Raw genomic sequence first — 26916 nt, 5'->3', positions numbered from 1 at the left:
CCAGGAATTGCCTGTGACTGGACTGTGGTAAGAGTTGGTGGGTGGGGGAATGAGACACGTCTTGCACGAGAGCAACCACAAGAGAATGGCCCATGGGGTGCAGGATTGGGAGTAGGATCGGAATAGCAATATTTTGTGGGTTGGGTGGACAGCGGAACTCTACTTTGGGGTATTTGGGTAGGATATCCCTCATATCAGGGGATGATGTGAGATAGTTGGAGCCCTGACAGAGGATGCGGTCGAAGTTTTCAGGGTGAGGGTGATACTGGGTGGCCAGAAGAGTGCTGGTCAGTGGCTGGTTTACTGGTGTCAGAGGAGCAGATGGCAAAGGAGCATATACTAACAGTATCCTGTCCAGCTCATCCATAAACAAGTCTCCAATATAACTCAGAACATTAAACTAAAATTCACATTAAGAAAGACCTAAACAGTGCTAGATCTGTGACAGAAAAAATGTTTTCAACAAGTATGCCTCACATTTTTGACTGAATATGTCTCTTGAACATAGTGTAGGGACTGTCACATGTATGGTTTTAAGTGCACAACTGAGTGGGTCAGATCAGTACAAGAGCCTGAATGCATGCAGAATCATGGTACTTAGGTACATAGAGGGAAGTTTTGTTCTTGTCCATACACAACTCCGTGTTTGAGTGTGCCACATTCAAAACTCTGAATGTAAATGGTGGAACTCATGGGTGATGCGTTGTGTGGAGTTTCATCACTACTGAAATTGTGCATGGTATATGCACAGTGACTAGAGCAGTTGCTGTCATGTTTGAAAACAAATCACACACACACATTATTATCATTTCTAGAGCACTAGGTATTGCAGCCATCAACGTGAACACAAACCAGAGCGAATGTGGTACTTGGGTTAAGGAGCACATGTACCATCACAATCATACTCCTTTGATAAAAGAGTTGCAAGACATTTATTCAAATGACTATTGAACATTTGATGTGCTATTGGATACTATCAAAGACTACTGCCATCAACTGTAACCTCATTGACCTCATCATAGTCATCTTGGTCAGTGTTATTTTCATCATCCTCATACAGAAACATCTGTGCTAGGAAACTGACAGTTTAAAGCTCTTTATCCATGGTAAAATAATTCATAGTACCACAATGTTGTTATATAAATGTCATCAAGAGACCTGCCACTGCGATATCAAAAAACTCTCCTTTTCTTTTGTAAATGAGCCCCTAAGATTTATATTTTTACTTCAACAAAGTCATGGTTCACTTCCTGGTAAACTGATCTGTAGAATAATACTAACTTACAAGCCTCCACCACAGGGTAATCTTTGAGCTACTTCATTCTGAGCTTGTGTGGTGTACACACATTCTCTGATGATCTCCATGCACTCTGTTATTTGATGTGAAGCATCCACAGGTGTTAATTCTACATTGGTCACCCCACATCAGATGATGTTATCAGCTATGCATTATTATATATTCTTTGACTCATCTTGTTTGCATCAACAGTGGAGCCATTCACAACCATAGCGCAGGAGACACGGAAATCCAAGATGTAACTTACGCAGTGTTCATTTCAGTGCTCTGCATCACCAATGGCAACTCTTGACTTTCGTTAAATGTGAAAGTAACATTTTCTTGCACAATGTCAGTGGTGTCAACAACGACCTACATGAATCTGAACAGTGTGTACCAGCTACCAATCTTCTGATTGAGATTGGTGATGAATGCAACTTGTTTACATATCAGCAAGATATGAACTCGTGAACTGGCACGGAATAACATTGCTTAGTTATGTTGCACCTACTGTTTAGTGTATGGTTCCACCAAATTCATTTGCATCACCAAGCGGACAGCACACAATTGGGCCACGCACTGACACTCTCCCGGGATTTCCTCCACGTTGTACCCATCACACAAGTGCTCATTGACAGTTACTATGAGCACACCAACCGTATTGGGTATGTTATTTTGTCACCCCCAGCTACCAATGAATATGACGGGGTGAAGACAGAGCTCATTCAGCATCTTGTCAGAACAACAGTTGTGTCAGGTTATTTCTGGTGATGTTTATACACCAAGACACCTATGCAACTCTGGAGACATCTCTGAACATTGATTGATGCAACACTCACACCAGATCACACCCTGTGGACACTGTTGATCATGAAATTACCTCCCCAGTTACAGCTAGCAACAATCTCACATGAGAATGAACCATTGCAGAATGTATTAATTTTGGCAGACTGACTCCTAGCCCATTTACAACAGTGACAAGTGTTAACGATTCCCATCAAAGATGACGTCACCTGCAGCTGCCCTCGTAGTGACCTGGAGCCAGCCAAAACAAACGCACGGCCAGCTAACAATGACATACTGCTTGCCGACACAAAGATATGACCACCCCTCTATTGGTTTCAAAGCCATTTTGACAACAGAGCACACAACTGTATGGTGCCTTGCGAGCCCACACATGTTATAAATGATCCAAATTGTTCCACCTATTAAAGTTGCTTACTGCCTCAAAATGTGAGCCAATGTCATTGAACTCCATCCTCTTGCAGTAGACTCTACATCCTGGATTACACTTGCAACCAATATTTTCTCATTGACTCTGAGGTGAACATCATCCCATGTGAATTACCACTGACAGGAAAAAATTACCACTGACAGGCAAAACATTACCTCCATTTCAACCCCCTGTGGCGAACAATTCACACATTGTTGCACTGTATGGAACCACATCACAAATCTTGGATTTTGGCTTAGTAGACATGTTTTCATGACAGGTTTTCACTGCTGACATTAACAACCCAGTATTGGTGGTGGACTTTCCAAGACATCTTCATCTCTCCCCCAACTTGTCATGTAGAACTCTTCTACATCATAGCTACTGACATTCTGTAATTAAAATCATCTACACCCCACCATCCCTCACACAACCAACAACTATTGACCCGGGCTTGGAGACTGTCTGTTCCATAGACACATATAAACATCATCAGCAGACACTATGAGAGTGCCTGTCATCTTTGCTGGAATTGCAACGAATTACCCAACAATACTGTGACACAGAAGAAAATGCGTTGACTACATGAAGAGAACCACACTATATGCAAAAAGATTTGTGTGCTTACAGATGATCTTACCGTCATGCATTCTTACTTGGAACAGCTTGCTGAAGAACGATCTCATCATTCCAAGTATACCATCACAGATGAGTCAGCGAACACCCCCACACCATTTGTACAGCCTGCAACAGCTTCATCAACACTGATGCTTTCCTCTTCTGGTGTCTATGCACCTGGCGTGTGTTTCTCACATCCTGCCAGATTCATCTGTGCAGTTCAGTCAGTGTGCTGTTAGTAATGGAACAGTTAATGAAAAAAACACTACACTACGCCTACCAGTCTGACTCAAGTGACACGAATTAGCTCTGGATAAAATTTGCTTTGCTAAGTTGGTTATGAAGTAGCTATTGTAAATTGGTATTGTTAGACAGTGTAATAGTCCTTCAACCTCACCCATTCAGCTCGTACTAAGTAAGGACAGCACCTATAGACTGTGTGGTGACTATCAAGCTCTTAACTCTTGCACTATACTGGGCAGTTATCCTGTCCCTTATATCAGGACTTTTTTTACATAATTTGTCAGAGGCCTCGGTGAACAGTGTTAGATTGTGCGAAAGACTTGGCAAAGATTCTTAGATGTGGTCTCAGACACTGCAGAGGTTGAATGCCTCCCAGCGGAGATGAACTTAGATAGACGTTACAGGATGTGATGTGCTGTGTTCACAAGAGAAGAGCACCACCTCTTCGCCACATGAGTATGGTAGCCAATAGCGTTTAATATCCGTTACACAGGCAGCCATCAAGCACACAGGTGGGCAGTTCAGTGCACACACTTGATACTTTCAGATCTATCTTCTCTGTACTATGACTGGTTGATAACTACCTTGCTATCCAGTTACTCTCTTTTGTCATGTCTTAAATATGATTCTCCACTGCTCTTGGCCTTGTAGTCATTGTTGTAGCAATGGCTTTGCATAGTGCCTCTTTGTCGTCTAGCTTGTTTGTCTTTGTAAGCTAAGCTGCAACCATTGTGCTGTATTCTACGTATGTAGGTATGACAACCAACAAGCTGTCTGTCTGCATGAATGACTACTGACAAACTGTGGCCAAGAAACAAATGGACTGCTCTGTTGCAGAACACACTGCCCACCACATTCTTCATCTCAATGATTGCTTCAAACAACCTGTGCCATATGGATCCTCCCCGCCAACACCAGCTTTTCAGAATTGTGCATGTGGGAACTCTCCCTGAAATATATCCTACGTTCCTGTATCCCTCCTGGTCTCAATCTTCGTTAGTCATTGTCCTCACTCATCTAATCTCTTCCCTGTTCCAATTCCAGCATTACACAGCCCTCTATTCCATGAATGCACTTAGTCTTTTTACTTATCTCCTTTTCTGCCCCCCCCCCCCCCCCCCCGCCTCTCTCTCGCCCTCTGTCTAACCTCCTGACTGCAGTTCTGCAGTTAGCTGCCCCACCCTCTCTCCACCTCGTTGCTGCATGTTCCCCAGCAGCACTTCACCATCCCCTACCCCTACCCCGCTATCCCTCCCCCTCCCCAGCCCAGCCTCTTTCTTACCCCTGCCCGGTTGCCTCTCCCATCATGCACTGCTGCTGCTTGTAGTGTGGCTTCAGCTGGCAGAGACTGGGGTCATGAGTGTATGAGCTGCATTTGTGTGTGTGTTCTATTTTTGACAAAGGCCTTGTTGTCCAAAAGCTTATTTTGTGACAGTCTTTTTGTTGTGCCTATCTGCAACTCAGCATCTCCACTATATGGTGAACAGCAACTATCCCTTTCATATTATTGTTACATTCCATCCTGGATTTTCCATTTTTTATCTTTGTCCTGGTATGTTGTCTTGTCTGCTGTCTATCTGTTGAATTTCATTTGCCTACCATTAGTTTGTGTTATTCTTCCATAGGCTTCGTCCGTTTTCTTCCGCAAATCCGACATTTGCACCAGTACCTGGCTACCTGTGTAAATAGCTATAGATAATGCTCTTTTCACATTTTCCTTCTGGTATGCTCACTTGTATGATATTTAAGTCTTATCTGTTTGCCAAACAAAACACAATGACCATCCAAAACTAGTTTCAGAAGCTGTGCACAAAGTTGGTGTTGTCATCAACTATGGTGTCAGCTGAGACAGTCTCAAGATACCATCCTTGCCCATTTGGTTTTCCATGACAACCCAAGTCCTACACAACAATTTGCTCAAGTCATTCATCACCTCCCATGGCCACAGATCTTTCATGAATTATGCTAATTTCTCAGCATGATAAATTTTTATCATTAACACCTGCCTAATGTAGCTGCCAGTCAGGTGCTTCTTACAAATACATTAGCAGGTAAGCACACCTTTGGCAAAAAGAATATGAGTTGGACCCCGCAGAAACAACAAGCATTTGATAAAATTATAGACTGCCTTGCTCAGACCACAACACCCACGCTACAACACTGGCATACGCACATGCACTACCTATCTGACAAGCAACTCAGATGGAGCAATTTTGTAATTGGAGCTGTTTTCCAACAGTCAATAACAGGCATGCAACAGCTACCATGTTTATTTTCTAAAAAGATGATGAACTTCCAGCATAAGTGGTAAGATTACCACACGCAACTGTTGGAAGTGTAAGCAGCACTTTTTTTATTTTTAAGAACACTGAGGACAGACCTTTCACAGTCTATATTGATCATTGCCCACTAGCAGATTCTATTTGCAACTCATCAAAAGATTGTTGCTCACAGCACATACGCCATTTAGACTACAGTGTGCTTTCTGCAACAGATGTCCGACATCTTCATAGCATGGACAATGTCATGGCTGATTTCCTTTCGTGGATCAACACTCTCCCAGTACATATTTATTTTGTCTAACTGGCAACAGTGTAGCTTCAGGATGCACAGTTATGCTAATGGAAATACAACAGAACTGCTTATCAATCACCGTAATACTCCTGGCTTTTCAACGTAAGTACTATGTGATGTCTCACAAAACTGCATTCACCCATTAGTACCATTCCTTAAGGGCCATCTTCATCGTGTCCACTTCAACCTCACTGAACACTCTCCCCAATTCAAATGGTTGTCAATATATTCTTTCAGTGATCGACAGAGTAACACACTGGGTCAGGCTATACCAAATCTCAACATCACTGCTTAGATCACTGCAAAAGCATTTGACACTCTATTAATTTCCCGTTTTGGCTTCTCCACCACAGTGACAGGTCAAGCCAGACAATTGGAGTCATGATTTTTAACCGAACTCTGTCACTTATGCATTGTTCAGTGCTTTCAAACAACAGCTTATCTTTCACAAAGTAATGGACTGGTACATCATGGCACTATATACTTAAAACAGCACTTACGTGTCATGCAGGGGAATAGATTGGTGCCCTGTTGTGGGTTCATTTAAATATATGTCTAAAGTGCGCATCATTTATGTTGGCAGCCAAGTTTAGGTTCGTTCTACGCATCTGACGTCACAAAACACAGTCAGCCAATGAACAGAGAACGACGTTGCCAGAGCTCGACTGCAGTGCAGAGCACGGACGAGTGTCTCCAGTTTTAGAAGTGTTCAGTCATAAATAAAGTAATAGAACAAAAGGAATGTCTTGATAGCAGACTTTCTTTTATAGAAAGTTTGGAAAAAGCATTCTTTATACCAATTGCTTCATATTCTATAAATTAATTAAACCAAACAAGCAATTAGACTCCTAATTCAGGCGATAGCAAGGAAAGGTGTTTGTATCAGTCTCACAAACTGCTTTTTTGCAATAAAGAACAGCAGTAATTGTTTATTTCCTATTGTACTTCGGCAAAGCATGAGTAATTCATAGTCACACCAATAGTGTTTGTCAGTATTTTGTGTGATATCTTAGAGTCCTCATGGAATTCTGTTAGCAGATGAGCTGCGTTAGTGTAACGGTTAAGGTGTTGGGCTACTAAGCGAAAGGTTATGAGTTCAAACTTTGTGCAGTGCATAATATTTTCTTTATTTAAAAACAATATCGAAGTGTCTTACTTCACGAATTTTGTTCGTCTGAATGCAGGTTTTTGAAATTTCTTGTGCTTTGTCTCTTCATTAATCCTTTCGCTGCTGCAGACACGTGTTCACTGCATTCCGCCAGCGCGATTTTGTCATCACTGCACTGCTCACCTGTGCAGACACATGGTGTTCACACTGCTTTGATACACTTATTATTCGATTTCACAAGAACTATTTGGCCCAAAATTTTGATTTTTACATATCCTCTTGACTGATATCTTCTGCCCATAAATGACTAAATTTTGTTTCCATGTTCAACGCAGTTATTGTGCAGCATTAAATGTAGTAAACCATTGCACGAAATTTTGAAGAGTTTGCATACTTTCCGTATGGTCGATTTTAGTTTCCACAATGTTGAGAATGAAATGTGGACAAGATACCTAAATTTCATATAAAATTTACTGTATAACAATATCTCATTTAATTTAAGTACCACATAGGTGTCGTATGTAATATTGAGAAATATTCAGTCTTTCGCGACTGTAATAAAAGTTTTATTTACACCGGGCTCTTTTGGCTTTATTTTAAAGCACTTCAATCAATGAAAGGTATGGCACATACACAATGGTACTCTTGTTCTCTTTCTTGTTTTTGTTCCACAGTCGCAGTTCTACCAATGGTATTGAAATATATTCCTCTTCTGCAACTGTAATAAGCGATTTATTTAGACCAGACACGTTTCTCTCTTTTGAAGCGTCTTCAGTGGAGAGTATTTTGTCTCCTACATTGCCAAGTCACCTTTCGTAGTTTTGTGCTGCGGTAACACAATATTCAATGTTTGTGTCGGCTTATCAGTGTTTTAGCAAATAAATGCTATCTGTGTGTGCCACACACAAAAATTATATTTGACATAGCTCAGAGCACTTCACTGATACATGGTATATTCAAGTCCTAATGTTTTTGTAAGTCCACAGTTTTGTTTAACGTATTTTGTCTACTTCCTTTTGATTGATTGAAGTGCTTTAAAATAAAGCCAAACGTGCCCAGTGTAAATAAAACTTTTGTTACAGTCGCGAAAGATGGAATATTTCTCAATATTACATATGACACCTATGTAGTACTTAGACTAAATGAGATACTGTTATACAGTAAATTTTATATGAAATTTAGGTATCTTGTCCACATTTCATTCTCAACATTGTGGCAACTAAAATCGACCATATGGAAAGTATACTCTATGCACTTTTACCTCTGCAAACTCTTCAAAATGTCGTGCAATGGTTTACTATATTTAATGCTGCATAATAACTGCGTTGAACATCGAAACAAAATTAAGTCATTTATGAGGGGAAGGTATGAGTCAAGAAGATATATAAAAATCAAATATTTGGGCCAAATAGTTTCTGTGGAATCGAATGATAAGAGTGTCAAAGCAGTCGGAACACCATGTGTTTAGGCGAGCAGTGCAGTGACAAAATCGCACACAGTGCGGAATGCAGGGAGCACGTCTTTGTAGCAGCAAAAGGGTTAATGCGGGCGTGGTGGCTTTACTTCATGAACTGCGCGCTCCTCCCTAAACGTAAACTTGCGAACTATGCTATACTATGGCGCTGCTTCTCTTGACACACATGTGTCGTGTGCAACTGGCAACACAGCAATCTCCCGTGTCTGGGCGGGCATGCGCCAGCCACCAAGATAAAAGAATTGAACTATAGCTTATAAAGACGATCTCCACACATCCCTGGTGGAATTCCTTTATGGAGAACCACAACACCTTTGACATTTCACTGCATCGAAAACTGACTAATGCTACTGTCAACAGACATAAAACCAGCATGGACCCTGCTGGGAGCCACCTTGCACCTAGAAGTAACATTAATGACATAAATAACATTGACTTCGTTGACAAAACGCAATCATAGCACAAGTGGATATGTGTCAGATGTGATCTGAGGAGATCTCTGTCAAGCTAAATGATGATTTTCTTGTCAAGGAAAGACAAGAAGATGACCAATGTGTCCACAATGGCACATTCCCAGGAACATTCTCCTGACAATTCAGATTCCCACTGCATGTCGATCCTGATTCCATCACTTCCATATTTTAAGCAGATGGGTTCTTATGGTCACAGCTGCAAGAAAACCCATTCAGCTCCAGCATTCACCACAAAAGCAAGACACATGCAGTGCTATGGCACCATCGCATCCCTTTATTTCAGCCTCCACCACTCGTCAACCCCAACCTCCACTCCCTTTTGGATGACATCACCAGCTACCACCTCACCTCATGCAATACCATCTTTCTTGAAGCTATCAACCTCACACATCCACTTACACAGTACAGGGAGAAATGGTCCAGCTGCACCCCCGTGTAAGCAACCAAGTATTGGACAGCTGATGCACTAAGGTGAGGTCTCCAGCAGTTCTATCCAAGGACACCCATACTGTAGTTTGTAAAGGGGGAAGGTGGGGATGGACGTGGGGTGTGTGGGTTTAATGTTTTGGAAGACAAATGGTGGCTTGTAAGTAGCCATAAAAAGGTTCCAGTTCTGACCCTTTTAAAAACCTGCATAATACAAACTTTTAAATCATTTTCTTGAAAGAAAAGGTCTGACTACACTAGATTTCTTCCTTTCCCTGAGAGCTGGAGGGCATGGGGCGAGGTGGGGGGAGGGGTGGGGTGGGGGAAGCAATGGACCTTGCCTCATGTATGGGCGCCTTTGGCACCTCCTTCCGCCCCCTCTCTGTCTCCCCCTCCCCCCACCTGCACTCTGTGACAATCTAGCAGCAACTGCATGATGTGGCATGAGGAATTTCTTTGGACAACAGTACGGCTCAGCTGAAGGACCATCTTCCAACATTTACAGTTGTATCAATCCTCTGCTTTTTATAGGCCAACAACCACAGAAAACTTCTCTTCCTGCCAAGATTAATGATTGGAATGGTCCAGCACTATGGCTCTGTCACGGTATAACCTTTGAGCTAGTCCATTCTGAGCTTCTGCAGTGTACAGATGTTCTCTGGTGTATCTCTGACTTGGTAATAAAGTGCTGATTCATGATATTTGTGCTCCCCATTATTTAACCAAGAGCGCCCACACGTTTCAACTATACATACATATTTATAAATTCCATCAAATAATCCTTGGTCCAGCAATGGAAATTCATCAAGATCATTTTTCTTATTGTAAGTTACCAACAAGAATCTATGGTAGAGTGCATAATATCAGATCGTGTACTGGAGACAACTGAGAAGAATGTGTGAAATAGTCTGTATGTCTAAACGTGCTAGGTAGCAGATTTGGGTACATCTGACAGAAAGATTAACTGCACAATTGTCTACTTCATGAGACTGTGTTCTCATGGACACTCTTGTATGCAGAACATTTTCTTTAACAAGTGTTCAGAATTTGTTTAGGACACTACAGTTTGTTGTTGCATTAGTATTCTACTGACTCATTTCATTTCTGATTTGCAGTATTCATTCACTTATTCATCCACCCACCCATCCATCCATCCATCCATCCATAATGTTCTGTAGAACCTGTTGTAAAGGAAAATTTTCTGGTATATGCAACCAGTCAAGGAGTACATTAACAAATGCAAATAACTACCATCAAATTGATGTGTGCCACTTTGATTACTTAGGTTAAAATGAACACAGAAAACGCCACTACTATGAATAATGTGGCTGCTTTTTCAGTTGTATTAAGCATCTGCTGTTTGATTTCCACTGGTTTCTTAATATTTACATGATTATACTTTTATTTGTCAAATAACAGTTGTTTAAAAGCTTGAAGACTGGACGTCCATTAATTATGAATGTTGCCATTTGTTCTGCTGTTAATAAGAGTCATGAATCCATAATAATTGGAGAAGTGGCTTATAGTCTACAGTATTAATTTTATTTTTGATGTGAATAGAGTCCCATTACTTGTTTTATGCCTGCTAACAAGTTGTGAAAGGCCTTTCTACTAGAATACATGTCTTCAGACTAAGCAGAGTAGGTTGATTTGGGGGAGGGGACCAAAGAGTGAGGTCATTGGTCGTAGTGGATTAGGGAAGGATGAGGAAGGAAGTCGTGTGAGCCCTGTCAAAGAAACCATCCCAGCATTTGCCTGGAGCGATTTAGCAGAATCGTGGAAAACTTAAATCTATAAGAGTATTAGCAGGTGGAGATCTCTTCTGAACAGCACATTGCAAGGCATCCCAGATTTGCTTAGTAATGTTCATGTTCAGGGAGTTTGGTGGCCAGCAGAAGTGTTTAAACTCAGAAGAGTGTTCCTGGAGCCACTCTGTAGCAATTTTGGACATATGAGGTGTCACATTTTCCTGCTGGAATTGCCCAAGTCTGTCGGAATGCATAATGGACATGAATGGATGCAGGTGATCAGACGGGATGCTTACGTACGTGTCAGCTGTCAGAGTCATATCTAGATGTATCAGGGGTTCCCTATCACACCAACTGCGCACACGCACACCATTACGGAGCCTCCACCAGCTTGAACATGCTAACATGGAGAGTCCATGGCTTCATGAGGTTGTCTTCATACCTGTACACATTCATCGTCTCGATACAATTTGAAACGAATCGCCTCCAACCAGACAACATGTTTCCAGTCGTCAACAAAACAGTGTGGGTGTTGATGGGCGCTTGTTAGGAATAAAGCTTTGTGTCATGCAGTCACCAAGGGTATACGAGTGGGCCATCGACTCCAAAACCCCATATCAATGACATTTCCTTGAATGGTTCACATGCTGACACTTGTTGATGGCCCAGCACTGAAATGTGCAGCAATTTGTGGAAGGGTTGCACTTCTGTCACGCTGAACAATTCACTTCAGTCATCATTGGTGCCATTCTTGCAGCATCTTTTTCCAGCGAGAGTGATGCCAGAGATTTGATGTTTTACCGGCTTCCTGATATTCATGGTACTCTTGTAAAATGGTCATTTGGAAAAAATCCCCACTTCATCACTACCTCAGAGATGCTGTGTCCTATCGTCATGTGCCGACTGTAACATCAAATTCTAACTCAATAAATGCCATTTTAGTGGCAGTAACCCATCTAACAACTGTGCCAGGCACTTATTAAGTTATGTAGGTGTTGCCAACCGCACTGCTGTATTCTGCCCTTTTACATATCTTTGTATTTCAATACACGTGCCTGTACCTGTTTCTTTGGTACTTCAGCATATTATGGAGTAAATGTATTGGGAAGTGAATATATCCCTTACAAAATCCTGGATGAGGCCTCTCAAAGACTTTGCCTACCTTACAAAACATTATTAGAAATCACATTTTCCAAATAAAAAAAAAAATACTTAGCTGCATAGCCCCTGATGAATGGAATGAAGGCGACAGCATGTAAAAATATCCTTTTTGAAGCCTTTCACAGATTTTGGATTTTTTTTGTCCACCACTCCACTGTACACCTTTGTCAATTATCAGTCACAGAAAAGGTTCCTCTGAATGGACTGAGATACCACCAAATTCTTTGGGTTTAATGACCTTAACTAATCATATCCTGGTAAATACAATTAAGGCTTAAAACATCAGGCTGCCATATCTAATTCTATTTTATTATTTAAGTTTCAAGGTGCTTAAAGACAGCCATAATTTTTCCAAATTTCACCTTATCTATTCGTTATTTAATTCTACAATTATTAAAAACTGTTTTAACTGATAGTATTCACATATAGCAGTTATAATACCATGACTGCAAGCATGAATTATATTGATACTAAATCAACTGCTAATTCAAAAATCATGTGATGATTAAATCAAATTATTGCAAAAAGGAGCATATACTCTAACAAAACTTGCATATAACACAAAGAAAAAGTGAATAAATAAACAGTAATAAAATTTTTGGAAAATTAAATGAAGCCTTAATACCTAATCCATATAAACTAATTTACAAACCCACAAAAATATTAGAAAAAAAACAGAAAAGAACTAGAAAAATTAGAACATTACTTCCATATGACCACTATAACTTTATTATTATATGTAAATAAAGAGAAATATGGAACTCGTATCCTGATAAATGTGTTATATTATTGTCTTATATTATTTAATGTTTCTTCTATTATTAATAAAGAAAAATTAGACAATATCAATTATTTCGATTATTACAATCCATACTTTAATAGAAAGTGTAATAATATAAATTAAAAGTATAATATTAAATAATATGTCAATAAATTTCTTCAGTAAAATCATATTATCATGTTGTTGTTGTTGTTGTCTTCAGTCCTAAGACTGGTTTGATGCAGCTCTCCATGCTACTCTATCCTGTGCAAGCTGCTTCATCTCCCAGTACCTACTGCAACCTACATCCTTCTGAATCTGCTTAGTGTACTCATCTCTCGGTCTCCCTCTACGATTTTTACCCTCCACGCTGCCCTCCAATGCTAAATTTGTGATCCCTTGATGCCTCAAAACATGTCCTACCAACCGATCCCTTCTTCTAGTCAAGTTGTGCCACAAACTTCTCTTCTCCCCAATCCTATTCAATACCTCTTCATTAGTTACGTGATCTATCCACCTTATCTTCAGTATTCTTCTGTAGCACCACATTTCGAAAGCTTCTATTCTCTTCTTGTCCAAACTAGTTATCGTCCATGTTTCACTTCCATACATGGCTACACTCCAAACAAATACTTTCAGAAACGACTTCCTGATACATAAATCTATATTCGATGTTAACAAATTTCTCTTCTTCAGAAACACTTTCCTTGCCATTGCCAGTCTACATTTTATATCCTCTCTACTTCGACCATCATCAGTTATTTTACTTCCTAAATAGCAAAACTCCTTTACTACTTTAAGTGTCTCATTTCCTAATCTAATTCCCTCAGCATCACCCGATTTAATTTGACTACATTCCATTATCCTCGTTTTGCTTTTGTTAATGTTCATCTTATATCCTCCTTTCAAGACACTGTCCATTCCGTTCAACTGCTCTTCCAAGTTCTTTGCCGTCTCTGACAGAATTACAATGTCATCGGCGAACCTCAAAGTTTTTACTTCGTCTCCATGAATTTTAATACCTACTCCAAATTTTTCTTTTGTTTCCTTTACTGCTTGCTCAATATACAGATTGAATAACATCGGGGAGAGGCTACAACCCTGTCTCACTCCCTTCCCAACCACTGCTTCCCTTTCATGCCCCTTGACTCTTATTACTGCCATCTGGTTTCTGTACAAATTGTAAATAGCCTTTCGCTCCCTGTATTTTACCCCTGCCACCTTTAGAATTTGAAAAAGAGTATTATCATAACTAATATAATATCTTCAAATGAAAATGCGGGATTGAATAATGACTGTGTTATGGAAAGGATAGACTGCTACTCACTATATAGATGAGATGTTGAGCTGCAGACAGGCACAATGGATATTTGAGCTGTCCCAAAGGCCTTCTTCTGAAGCAGATAACACACACTCATTCTTGCAAGGAAACTCACACATATGACCAATGTCTCTGGCTGCTAAAGGTGGACTCTATATACATTTTTCCGTGTTATGATTGGTATACAATTTTTTTAATGGCTGCTGTTAATTTCCTCTCTTAATTTCCTCTATCTCCACTGTAACTTCTCCTGTGCTAACTGAAATGTCATTTGTGGAATGAAGTTCAACCAGATGATATTGAGTTGTTCTTTGATAAGTTTGTGTATATTATGCTATCCAATGCAACACTGAATAACATCACTTATTAAACATTTACAGAACTTTCTTTGGTGATGCTTATCTGTACAAACTGCCTGTCTCAGTGCTGTCAGACTGACTTTAAAATGTGCTTTATTTTAACAATGAAGACGTCACAATCTCTTCATGGCCCCTAGTACGCTTTATAGGTGGGACAGCAGTGGCTAAGAGTGGACTCCTAAGTCAGCAAATGCTGCAACTCCCAGATAGACTGCAGTTGTCGCCTCATCTGGCATACACACTATGGCCATTCCAACTCATGTACATATATGTATTTAAAACACAAAATATTTAATTACATTAGTATAAGTGTTTGATTATATAATAATTTCTTTTCCCCCTAAAAATAGGTAGCTACAACTTTTGATAAATACATGCATTAATATAATCAATTAATACAAAAAATATATAATTTTTAATGAAGTATTCAATTAAATGTAATATATTAAATTAAGTTGTTAATATAAAAAATTAAAATTCTACTTTTAAAATACAAAAATTGAGTAACTTTAATGAAAATGAACATAAAGAAGATAAGAAAATTTTAAATTGAAGTACTAAATAACAAAAATTAATAGAGTGCCTGATTAAAGGGGTTACCTTAATAAGTTAAAAAAAGTAAGTAATAATTACCTGTAGTAATATTACATAAGATAGAATTAAACACCCTCATTTACTATCAAAAACCAACATGCATTATACACTTTAATGTAATATTATAAGAAGGCAATCTAACTGAACTAAATCCACAGCCAACTGTTAGAGGCATCAATCCTCTGCTTTTTAATAACCAAGGACTGCACAAATCTTCTCTTCCTATCAACATTAATGACAGGAACAATCTTGTTCATTTCACCAAATTCCTGATTTGGAGTTTGAATAGGACTAAACATAATAATAAATGAATCATCAATTAAATATTTTAGTCTTCAAGCAGTAGCATCAATAATATTTTTATTTTCAGTTCTAGTCATTTTTTATAAAATATCTGACAGGATGAGAGAGAGAACATATTCCATTCATAATCATCGGATATAAATTATTATTATTAAAATTGGAGCTGCTCCATTATGCTATTGGTTTCCAGAATTTATAGGAGCAGCAAGAAGAAGTAATAGTTCATGTTAACAGCATGACAAAAAAATCCCCCACAGTATTCTTATCAAATTGTATCCAGGTAAGAACATTGATTGTCATGATTACTATTTTAATAATTATTAGGACGTTTAAATCAAACATCATTATGGCAATTTTTAGCATATTCATCAGTTACACATTTAGGATATATAATTAGATCACCAAATGTTAGAGAAAAATTTGAAAACTTTATTTCATTATTTATTAACTGATAAGACTAATTATAGATCTATCTTCAAACAAATAAACCTATTTGTATAAATCAAAGTACAGTTTATTTGAAACTGATTTTTATTACCAACCATGGATAGTATAATGGAGTACATGTATTAGGAAGTGAGCGGTTTGCTTACAAGATCCTTGAAAAGGCCTCTCAAGGATTTGAGTTTAGCTACTTTACAAAATATTTATGTCAATCACATTTATAGAATAAAAAAAATCCTTTTGCTCATTGGCCTTGAAGGTGATATAAAAAGGCAACAGGAAGTGAAAACATACTTCTTAAATCCATTTTGGGTATTCTGCTTGCCACTATACCGTTTTCTTAAAGATTTCCTTCTCTTTTGTCATACCTACCCCGCATCACCATTCACTTCATTTTGCCGGGGTATGAGCGAACCACAGAATTCTTACCGTGTGCTCATAGTTGTCTTCCTGTCACAGCCCATATAATAAGAGAACTGCTATCGTGTTTTTTCCATGCAGCCTTCCTGAGCTGCGTCTTCTCGAGGCAATTCTACTGACTACAGGAATACAAAGCCTGATGCCAGACACTTGGTTCATCCTCCTGGTATCAGCATTTGGCATACTGTGTGCAATATAGTGCACTAAAGTGCAGTGCATGCCAGGACTACCAAGATGATTTATTACTATGCTTTTCTGCCAAGTATGCCATTGAAGTGATTTTCCCATGCTTCTGGACGACACCAGACAGAGGTTGCAAGCCACCAATGGTCTGCCCGGTCCAGATCCTTCTCGGTTAAGAGGTATTAGCGAATTTCGAATGTTACTGTAGTCATTACCTTTTGGCTTATATGTTAGAACCAGCCATTTGGCTCCTCCAGGACACCCGATCATGTATTATGGTTTTCTTAACTCGCACACCGCTTAGGCGTGTGCGCCCCTTAGGTGTCTAGAAGGGAACATAAATGGTTCCTTCACTGGTGACTCCCCTCTAAACCAAGGTGCCAACACTCATTACTGAAACATGCTGATTTTCCTTTTTTATTATTCCGATCAGCACAACCCTCGTGGTCATAAAAATCAGTTCATGAAATCAGCCTGATGCATCCGGATTGCACTCCCACCCACCCCGTGCCCTCTCCACCCTCCCACACCCCTCCAAGTACACCACCCCTCTGCACCCACCACCATCCCCCACCTACACCCCTCCACACGCCATCCCTTATGCGCACACCACCACGCCCCTTCCGCAGCCAACAGACGTGCGCCCAGAGAAGCCACAGTGTAATCGTGTGGTGTATTTAACACCCCTTCCCGCCATAATACATGGCAGAGATTGTATTGCGCAGTCCATGTTGTGCGTACCTCACCTGCTTTACTCTCTGCAACATTGCCTGCCAGCACCCTCCTGCTTTCCACGAAACACTGCCTACACGGTTAAGTTGTTGTGTCTGCCACATGTTCCCACCCCCACAGTGGTCATGCCCAATGGGCTCTCTAACCAGCAGACCCTATTAACTCTCCCACTCCAGCACCTATGAGCACTTTCGAGATGTCAGAACTTGGTATGCAACTGTCAGCACTACAGAACTGCTTGACTCAGCTGACCAACAGCGCAGCATGCCCAGCACAAACGGACTCTGCAGACCATCCACCCTGGCTGCACTGCTGCTCATTTGCCCCCTTCAACCTGCAAGACTCACATTTGTGGTTTGCTTCCATTGATGCAGTTTTCGCAGGTTGCTCTATTATGAGTGATTCAACAAAATTTGGGATGGTTGTCAGCCACCTCGACTTGACCACTGCTGCCCAAGTCCAGGATGTTGTTTCACACCATCCCCACCCGGTAGCTAAGCAAACTAAAAGAATGCATCATCTCTAACTTCAGGTTGCCCTGGCCTCGGATGCTCATTTATTGTTAGGCGATGTAGTGGTCTTGGCCAATAAACAAAATGGGACTTAGCCAATGCGACCCTTCTGGCCCGCCCCCACTCCCATGCCTCCTTCACAATAGTGACGGATGCAAGCCAGAGCTGTCCTACAACAATATGTGGACATCTGGCAACTGCTCACCTTCTTTTCATCCAAGCTCTCTGATACACAATGTTGCTGGGGCGTATATGACTGCCAGCTGCTTTAGTCCATCAAGCCATCTGCTATTTCTGATCTTCAGTCAAGGGATGCGTCTTTATGATCTTCACAGACCACCGCACCACCTCCTCTGGTTTTTGCAGGACAGTTTAGGATACAGGAGTATATCGCACAGTTCACCACCAATGTCTGGCATATTGCTGGCATTGACATCATTGTGGCAGATTGCCTTGGCTGCTCCTGTGTCATCACCCAACTCTTAAACTAGAATACCCTGCCCACTGCTCAAGAGGATGACCCGGGCCTGGCCCATGCCCTTCGGTATGCGGACTCTGGCCTCAACCTCCATCTAAGAGCCATACCTGGCTCCAACCCTAAGATCTGGTGTGACATCCTCATGCATCCTTCACAACCTGACAGCTCGCCCCCACCCCAACTACAACCAGCACCTCCACAACAGCATGGTGTGCACTGTACCTTCATCCACTGTGACCACACAGCAAGCACACACATCACACTTCAGGTTGATGCATACCACCCACCACTCTGCCCTCAGTATTCGGGTCCACACCTGGTGTTGTGACATGGGGACAAGACGTTCTCCATTCATCTGAATGGGGTCATGACAACTGCCTCCATAGACAGACAAGCCGGCCGATGTCCTAGAGCCCCCTCCAGCCAATGAGCACAGCACCGTTGAGGTAGAGTTGCCATCAGCGGATACATCCACAGCACTGTCAGCAATGTGCCCAATACAATGCAGGCCAACACTGTCCCCTCTGGTGTCCCTGACATGCCATCGGCTGACGTCACCCCAGATGCCAAGTCGACACACCACCAGCCGACGCTGCCTCTGGTCCATCATCAACTGACTATATGAGTGACACACCTCCCAGTGCCTGGGACCCTGATGTTGCCACTGCACTACCCTTTTTGCAGCCTCCAGCTAACACAGACTCCACTCCATTTCCAAAGGTGCCCACCACGCACAACAGAGTGTCGTCACCACAGCCACTGGCATCTGCCCCATTGACACTACTTCACATGCTGCCAATGTTGTGCACAGGAGCTGCCCCTCCTTCCAATGGAAACCACAGCATGAGTGCAGCAGCAACAACCCATGCATGCCCCATAGCTTTAAACACCCCTCTGCACAGTTGACACGTGTTTTACTCTCAAAAGGGGGGAACCGTGTGGTGACTCCTTCCCTCGCTCCATTTGTAGCAGCAGATGATGGGCTGCGTAGACTGGAAAGCAGCCCGGCAATACCCTCGCTGGTCACTGCCACTGGAAGGAGAACTTGGATGGCCATGCTTTCCAGATGCTAGACATGCCAAACTGTTGCTTGACCAGTCTCTTGTTCCACTCCGACAAGGCAACATCCCCAGCTCTGTGCTCTCAGCAGCTCGCTTGCACAATGCAACATGGCCCACATTGTCGTCTGCTGCATTTCAGTGTGGTATGCATGAAATGCAGAATTCTTTTTCCGCACTTGTCCTGTCATGATCCATTTAATAAGAGAAGTGCTACCGCGTTTTTTCGATGCAGCCTTCTCATGCTGTGTCATGTCAAGGTGCTTCTACTGACTACAGGAGTACAAAGCCTGATGTTGGATACCCAGTACGTCCTCCCAGTATCAGCATTTGGAATATTGTGTGCACTACATTGCAAATAGTGCAGTGAAGTGCAGTGCACACTGGATCTACCAAGCTGGTTTATTACTATTCCATCCCCACCGTTTTGGCACTCCATTGAAGCCAAACACGCCATTGAAGTGGTTTTCCCACACCACCAGATGATGCTGAACAAACGTTGAAAGCCACCCAGGGTCTTCCTGATCCACAACCTCCTTGATTAAGAGGTATTAGCTCATTTTGAATGTTACTGTAGTCGTTAGCTTTTGAGTTAATACGTTAGAACCAGCCTGCGTGGCTCTTCCAGCTCATGTATTGCTGTTTTCTTAACTAGCACACTGCTTAGGCATGTGCATCCTTTAGGTGTAAAGAAGGGAACATAAATCATTCTTTCAACACTGATCAAGATGGTGCAATGGTAAGACACTGGACTTGCATTCAAGAGGACAGTAGTTCAAATAATTATTGATAGGATGCTAAACTCTAATCTTTATTCCTTTTTCTGTGCATTACTGTGAATTAACATTTTCGCCAGTTCCTATGGTAGTTTTCTACTTGCATCATTCAGCTGCTGTTTTTCTACCACAATGTAATTTCACATTAATGCAAGTATACTCATAGTACTCAATAACAAATAGTTATTTACATGCTGGAAGATTTTGCCACATCGAATTCATCATACATATTTATAATTATATAAAGGTGGGAAGATGATCTCTCACCAAATACAGATTGGGCAAAATAAAACTGACTCAGAATTATTTACAATAGGAATGACGTGGGATTGAGCCTAGTTAATGAACATCACAGAATAGGCTGGAAGTGGTCACCGTTGAAGTCAATGCTGTGCTATGCTCAATTTATCAAACTGTGAGACATATGTAGCGGCTCTGTCTTGTGGGACAGCAGGAATGGATTTTCAGTGTTCTGCTGTAGCTCTTCTATTGTGTGAGCTTTACTTGAGTACACCTGACCCATACCTTGCCCCACAGATAAACATCACAAGGAGAGAGATCAGGTGACTGAGATAGCCAGGAAGTTGCAGTGCTTCTACTGATAGTCCTCTCCACACAAGGTTATCAGTGTGCTGTTGCTCTGTCGTGCTGAAAATATCTGTACAGTCACTCACCTTCTGTGAGATGATCCAAATATGGGTGAAACAGATTCTAGACATACTGTGAAGCATTAGTTTGATGAAACATTCATGTTATAATGCGAACCTCAAACACTGAGCACCATAAAAGAGGAGGTATACACCAACACAACACCAGAGGAAAAATTAAAATGGATATTCCAAGACACGGACTAGGAAAAACAGCCTACTCATGCACACTTAGCTCCGCAATAATCTTTAACAAATACCCACCCTCAGCACTGTCCATGCCTCCTAAACTATTTCAAAGAAAACTGTACAGCTAGCTGACTGAAAATCCATTTTATAATGTAACAATTTTTGATGAAAAAAATATCTACATATATTACAATTTAAAATGTATGGCTAAATGTTTGTAGTTGCGTAGATAATTCAGTATAAATGCTTATAGCTGTGTATATAATTAAGTGTAAATATCTGTGATTGAGTATGTAATAAAATATATGAAATATGTGTTAAAACTTAGAATGTACAGTTAATATCTGTAATTATGTATAGAACTAAACATATCAGCATTATGTATAAGACATAAAGCCTGTTCCATTATGTTAATGCTCAGCAGCAAATAAAGGTGAACACCAATTTTGAGATTGTGCAATTGCTCTTCAAAGTACTGATAGGGATTTTCTGATACATAATGACACATGTTCCATGAGTTCGTGTACTCTGAAAGGCTGAACTAGACCTTGCCTGAATAAATGAAAGACTGTGGGTCTAAAAATCATGTGCAGACATGTGACAGCAGCCGATTGGTGAATAAGAAAAGCACAGTTAGTTTCCATCATTTTCTGATGGGCAGTTCTCCTGTTCATTAACAGAAGTCAATTTCATATGTCTTACAAACATTTTTCAGGCTAATTTTATTTTGCGCATCCTGTAGTAGGATGCTGTTGATTAAACATAAATTTGAAAGTAAGAAATCACTATAAACACTGTATAAAATGTGTTAAAAAGTATTCCATATTTTGAGAGATGGTGATATGGACCAGAACAATGAAAAATGTGCAGTAATGATAGGTTACAAAATGTACACCTCAAGTGCTGTGAGCACTTGTTCACCTTTACTACTGTGAAACAAATTACTTCTATTGCAAGCTATTTGCTAGTGTTAGACAACCTACAGAATGCAGTAAACAAATGGGAACAAATTATTCTGTTACTGTGAAATAGCAGAGCTTCTGATGTAATCTGCGTACTATTACACTGACTTACACTTGTGAGCCACCACTAAAGAAAATGCTTATGATGGTGTCCATTCACAGTAAGGCATGCTTCTGTCTGACAGGAAATGCTGCACTCTTTGAAAAATTCAATGTTGTTCGTGGATGCACTAGCAGGCATTGATGATGCATTCCTGTTCTGTTTGTACATAATTAATAGGGGCTTGTATACACCGAAGATTTCAAATGTCCCCACAATAAAAAAAATTAAAAGGATTCTGTCCTGTATGCAAGGACAATAGCAGAGGAATGTGTTCTCATTTGTTTACTACATTCTGTAGCTTGCAGTAGAAAAGATGTTTTTCATAGTAGAAAAGATGAACAAGAGTTCATAGCTCTTACAGTATGTGTTTTAGAGCCCATGTACATGCTGTGTTGTATATGAGTATTCACTTACAAGTTGTTAAACCAAAACTAAAACAAGTCTCATGGAAATGCAAATAGAAAAACATAAATATTGAATTTTTGAGGTGGATAGGTAGCTGCATTAAATTTAGAAAAAGGCATTGAGGGTAAATGGTAAATAATACATATAAAAGTTTTTATGGAAGAAAGCTACTTGGACCCTTCTCCAAGAGAGGCTAGAAGGAGGAGGAATCATAATGAAAAAAAGTTAAGTGTCCACTTCTTGACCTGCACTTACAAGTGACATTCTCATTTCTGTACCATTATTAATCTATTCTTTGTTCCTGAGGGTGATTCTGTTTAACTATCCCAGGAACAGTCAATTCCAATATGTCATTTGTTGTCCTATTTGTATTTTGGTTATTACTATTTTAGTTTTTGTTAAATAGGCCTACTTCATATAGAATAACTTTCTGTCTTTTTCAGATAAATGTATGGCAGCAATGAAAACACAGCCTTTAGTGTATCATTTACCATGTCACACAGCCTCTTCTAATGAATCTCTTGCTCAGTTATCTCCTTATTTTGGAGTTCCTACTAGAGAAACAGTTCAGGGATTGGAAAGGTATGTTGGTTATTAATTGTGCACATTATTCACCAAATTCACTTTTGTAGACAATTACACTATGCTCACAGTATAAGGCCATGAGCTCATATTTTAAGAAGGTGATGTTGAAAAAATATGATTCTGGAAAATCCTGTTTAATATATGAATACTGGAGTGAGTGAAGATAACCACTTACTGTGTAGTAATTGAGACACTAAGCAGTAGGTTGCCACGAAAACAAGAATTGACACATGATAATTCAGCTTTCAAACATTCACTACTTTATACACACACACACACACACACACACACACACACACACACACACACACACACACACACAAGATATATATAACTCCCAGCACTGGAGCAACTGATTCATTTTCTAAGAGGATTTTGACTACTTCTCATCGTGCCCTGAAATAGGAAATACCCTTGGCACTATCTTCCCCGCGTCTCCCACAGTGGTATTCCACCACCCACACAATGTACACAACTTTGTTATCCATCCCTATTCCACCCCTGCTCCCAACCCTTTCCCCCACCTCACACCCCTGAAATATATCTAGTTGCCAACCTCTCCCAAACATCCTCTCACTACCACCTACTGCATTCCTGTCACAGGTATCTCCTGCTCCATCAAAGGTAGGGCCACCTGTGAAAGCAGTTATTTGACCTACCAAAGTAGCTGCTACCACGATGCAGCATTCTACTCGGGCATGACCAATAACTAGTTGTCTGTCCATATGAACAGCCACCACCAAACTGTAACCAAGAGACAGCTTGACCACACAGCCCAACATGATGTGCAGTGACTGCTTCATGGCCTGTGCCATCTGGGTCCTACCCAACTTCAGCAACTGTTCTGAGTTGTACAGGTGGGAACACTTCGTACAACTTATCCTTCATTGCCATTATGCTCCTGCCCTCAATCTTTGCTAGACCATACACCCCACCTGCCTCTGTCCTCTTTCCTGCTCCCATTCCAGCCTCTCACATATACTTTCTATCTCCCTCAGCACATCTGTCTAGTCCTTTCACCTTCTATGCTTCCCTTCTGTCCCCCTTTGCCCTCACAGCAGTCTCCAGCAGATGAACCTCGTAGTCCTCCATCCTGTCCCCACCTACTCCCAAAGACAGTACTACAACATCTTCACCCACTTCTGTCTTGCTGTCCATCTCCATACCTACTCCCCCCCTCCCCCCTGTGCAGTTCTTCTGTATCTCCATTACAACCCCTCACTCCCAATCCCAGCCACTGTTCATCACTGCTGCAGTTGAGTCTTAGTGCCTGGAGGCGACAGTGATTGTGTGTGAATGTGTTATGCATATGTGAATGTGTGTGTGTTTTGTTTACATCTGACGAATGATTTAATCTGATAGCTGATAATATTAAGCAGTCTTCTTTCAATGTGGCTCCTCTATGTGGTGAGTAGCATTTCATATTGACGTTAATGATGGAGCACAATCCACGCACTAGTAACAAATATGTATATATAGAAGATAGTGTTGAAGTTAATGATAACTGCATTGTAAAGGTGTAGGAATTGGAGCACAGGGCTCTTGCAAAATGAAACTGGATGCTAGTGAGTGAGATTAACAGCAATTTATTACTAACAGCAGAATATACAGAAAGATCATGTACATACAATACAATTGTTTACTTGAAACTGAGGATGACACAAGTGACAAAGATACTGATTCATGTTGGAGAGCTAAATAGTATCTTTGCCAAAGAGCTTTATTTGTTTAATATTTCACCTCACTGATGACGAGGTCCCCACAGAGCACCCGCTTCCTCCTCTTGCAGTGCAGAGCCCTGATGTGAGGGGGCTAACATAGGTCCCAGCTGCTCGTGTGTTCTTCATGGAGTTGTTCATGACCAGCCTTGCAATGGCTGGCTGCAATGTAGGACATGACTGGACCATTTCTTGGCAAAGAAGTACAGTGTTGATGCCCCTCTCCTTTCCCCATGCCCCACCCAATTTTAGACCAGGTAACACTGGTTAAAATAGGGGGACATCATCAGATGTGACCATAATGAGATTGCTGTGCAGTGTCAAGGGAGTTGCAGTGGCAGAACAGTTGCTTTTGGCAGTGACGAATAAGGTGGTGCATTGTCATCCCTTTCTTCTTGACTGTTTTCTTCTCTCTGAGTGGTGTGTATCTTGCAAAATCCCCATAATGAGCTATTTGTTTCTCCCAATCTCTGTGTTGTGTGTATCTTGCAAAATCCAGGCAGGGTTTAGGCAGTGCATGGAGATGATGGCTGGCTTCCAGTGTACTAATGTGTCAAATGTATTGGCCCCTGTTTCAGTAGCCAGTGCAGCCCAGAATATGGTGGCTGCAGTACTAGGCTCATTGCATCATCTCATAGCACAATGTATTGAACCTCATACATAAAAAGTTTTGGTGAACCTTGGGGTTGGGGCAGAGTGTTCATTTTCACATAATGTGTTATTTTGCACTCCAGGCTAGGCCTGGTAACACTGTAGTGGCCACTTGTACTGGAAGGGGGAAATATGCTAATAGGTTGAGGAACTCACCATTAAAAATGTCTGCTCACGAAACTTCTGCAAATGTGTAATGAACACCCAGTATGACAGGCTAAGGATTCTGTCCACTGGGCCGCACAGCGCTTAGTTGCTGCTTTGCGTTTCTTATGTCACCATTCTGTAAGCCCACTGCTTTGTGGGTGGTAGGCTGTGGTGTGATAGCACTGGACACTGCAAAGGTTACATAGCTGGGAGACCAACAAGGACTCGAACTGTGACCCTGAGAGGTACTGATGGATGAAATGCAATACCCAGAATTGTACAAATGGCCTTTCCATTGTTTCCACCATTATATGTGAGTGTGTTGCCTCTACCTAGTGAGTGACATGATTGATAGTGGAAAGAGTATACTGATACTGGTAACTAAAAGTCTCTTTGATGAGCACTTATGTTGAATGAGTGTCTCTCTCTATGTCTCCCACACCACCTTGTGTTTGCCTTTACATGTGACTGTGTGTGCTCTGTTGTGTTGAATACCTACACCATTGGTTTGATACAGGGTGATGTGTGAAACTGCTTTCACACTACACGCTTCTGTTGTTGTACTGATCTGCTCCAGCTGCTGCAGACGCTGTATTAAAGCTGAAAGTGTTAATAAAAGTTGTGGTGAAATATTCATCTGGGCTCTGTTGCATAGTAATCAGGTTTGCTTTCAGTTCTTAGAACTCTCCAACATTGGTGGATTTAAATGATCTGAGGAATTCCTGCTTTTCCGAAGAAAGCATCAAACTATTTAATTAGAAATGAACGCTCCCATGGGAAATGTTCTGGAGCTGGTATTCATTAATAGATCATAATTGAAGCATATGTCAATTGTTGAATAAACACGTACCTTCTTGAAATGAACAATCTTTTATTGACTCTTGTGTCAATGAAATTCTTCTCGTAATATTAATTATCTGTTCACTGGCTTATACACAGATATATAATTCAATTTCCTTCAAAATCTCACAGTGGCATTGATTTCTACTTGACAAGAATGAAAACATCCTAATGAATTACTTCTTAACAAGAACAAAGACTTCCTACACTAAGAATAATTATCTGAGTGCTAACCGCCACAGAGTAATAAAGAATATCTTTGTCTCTCTCTCTAGCACTGTCACGTCAAGTCACGCTGCTTTCTCTCGTGTTGCAAGATACACCATATATGCCCCTCTTGTGGATGAACACTTTTGGGCAAAACAAACATGAGCATTCACACAACACTATGTCGATGATTGTTCAAGACACCATA

The 26916-nt window shown here is 40.8% G+C and overlaps 1 protein-coding gene across 1 annotated transcript in view; it reads left to right on the top strand.

The window, feature by feature from the left end:
• Positions 1–26916, top strand: part of LOC126336347 (gamma-tubulin complex component 5) — a 203596-nt gene that overhangs the window by 154335 nt on the left and 22345 nt on the right. The window contains exon 17 of the mRNA XM_049999922.1: positions 23004–23142. Within this exon, the coding sequence (XP_049855879.1) occupies positions 23004–23142 (139 nt within the window). The remainder of the gene's footprint in view (positions 1–23003; positions 23143–26916) is intronic.

Source organism: Schistocerca gregaria, chromosome 2 (genome assembly GCF_023897955.1).
Source record: "Schistocerca gregaria isolate iqSchGreg1 chromosome 2, iqSchGreg1.2, whole genome shotgun sequence".
Taxonomy (NCBI): Eukaryota; Metazoa; Arthropoda; class Insecta; order Orthoptera; family Acrididae; genus Schistocerca; species Schistocerca gregaria.
The sequence above is the reverse complement of the archived record's forward strand: the minus strand, read 5'-3'. Positions and strand labels throughout refer to the sequence as shown.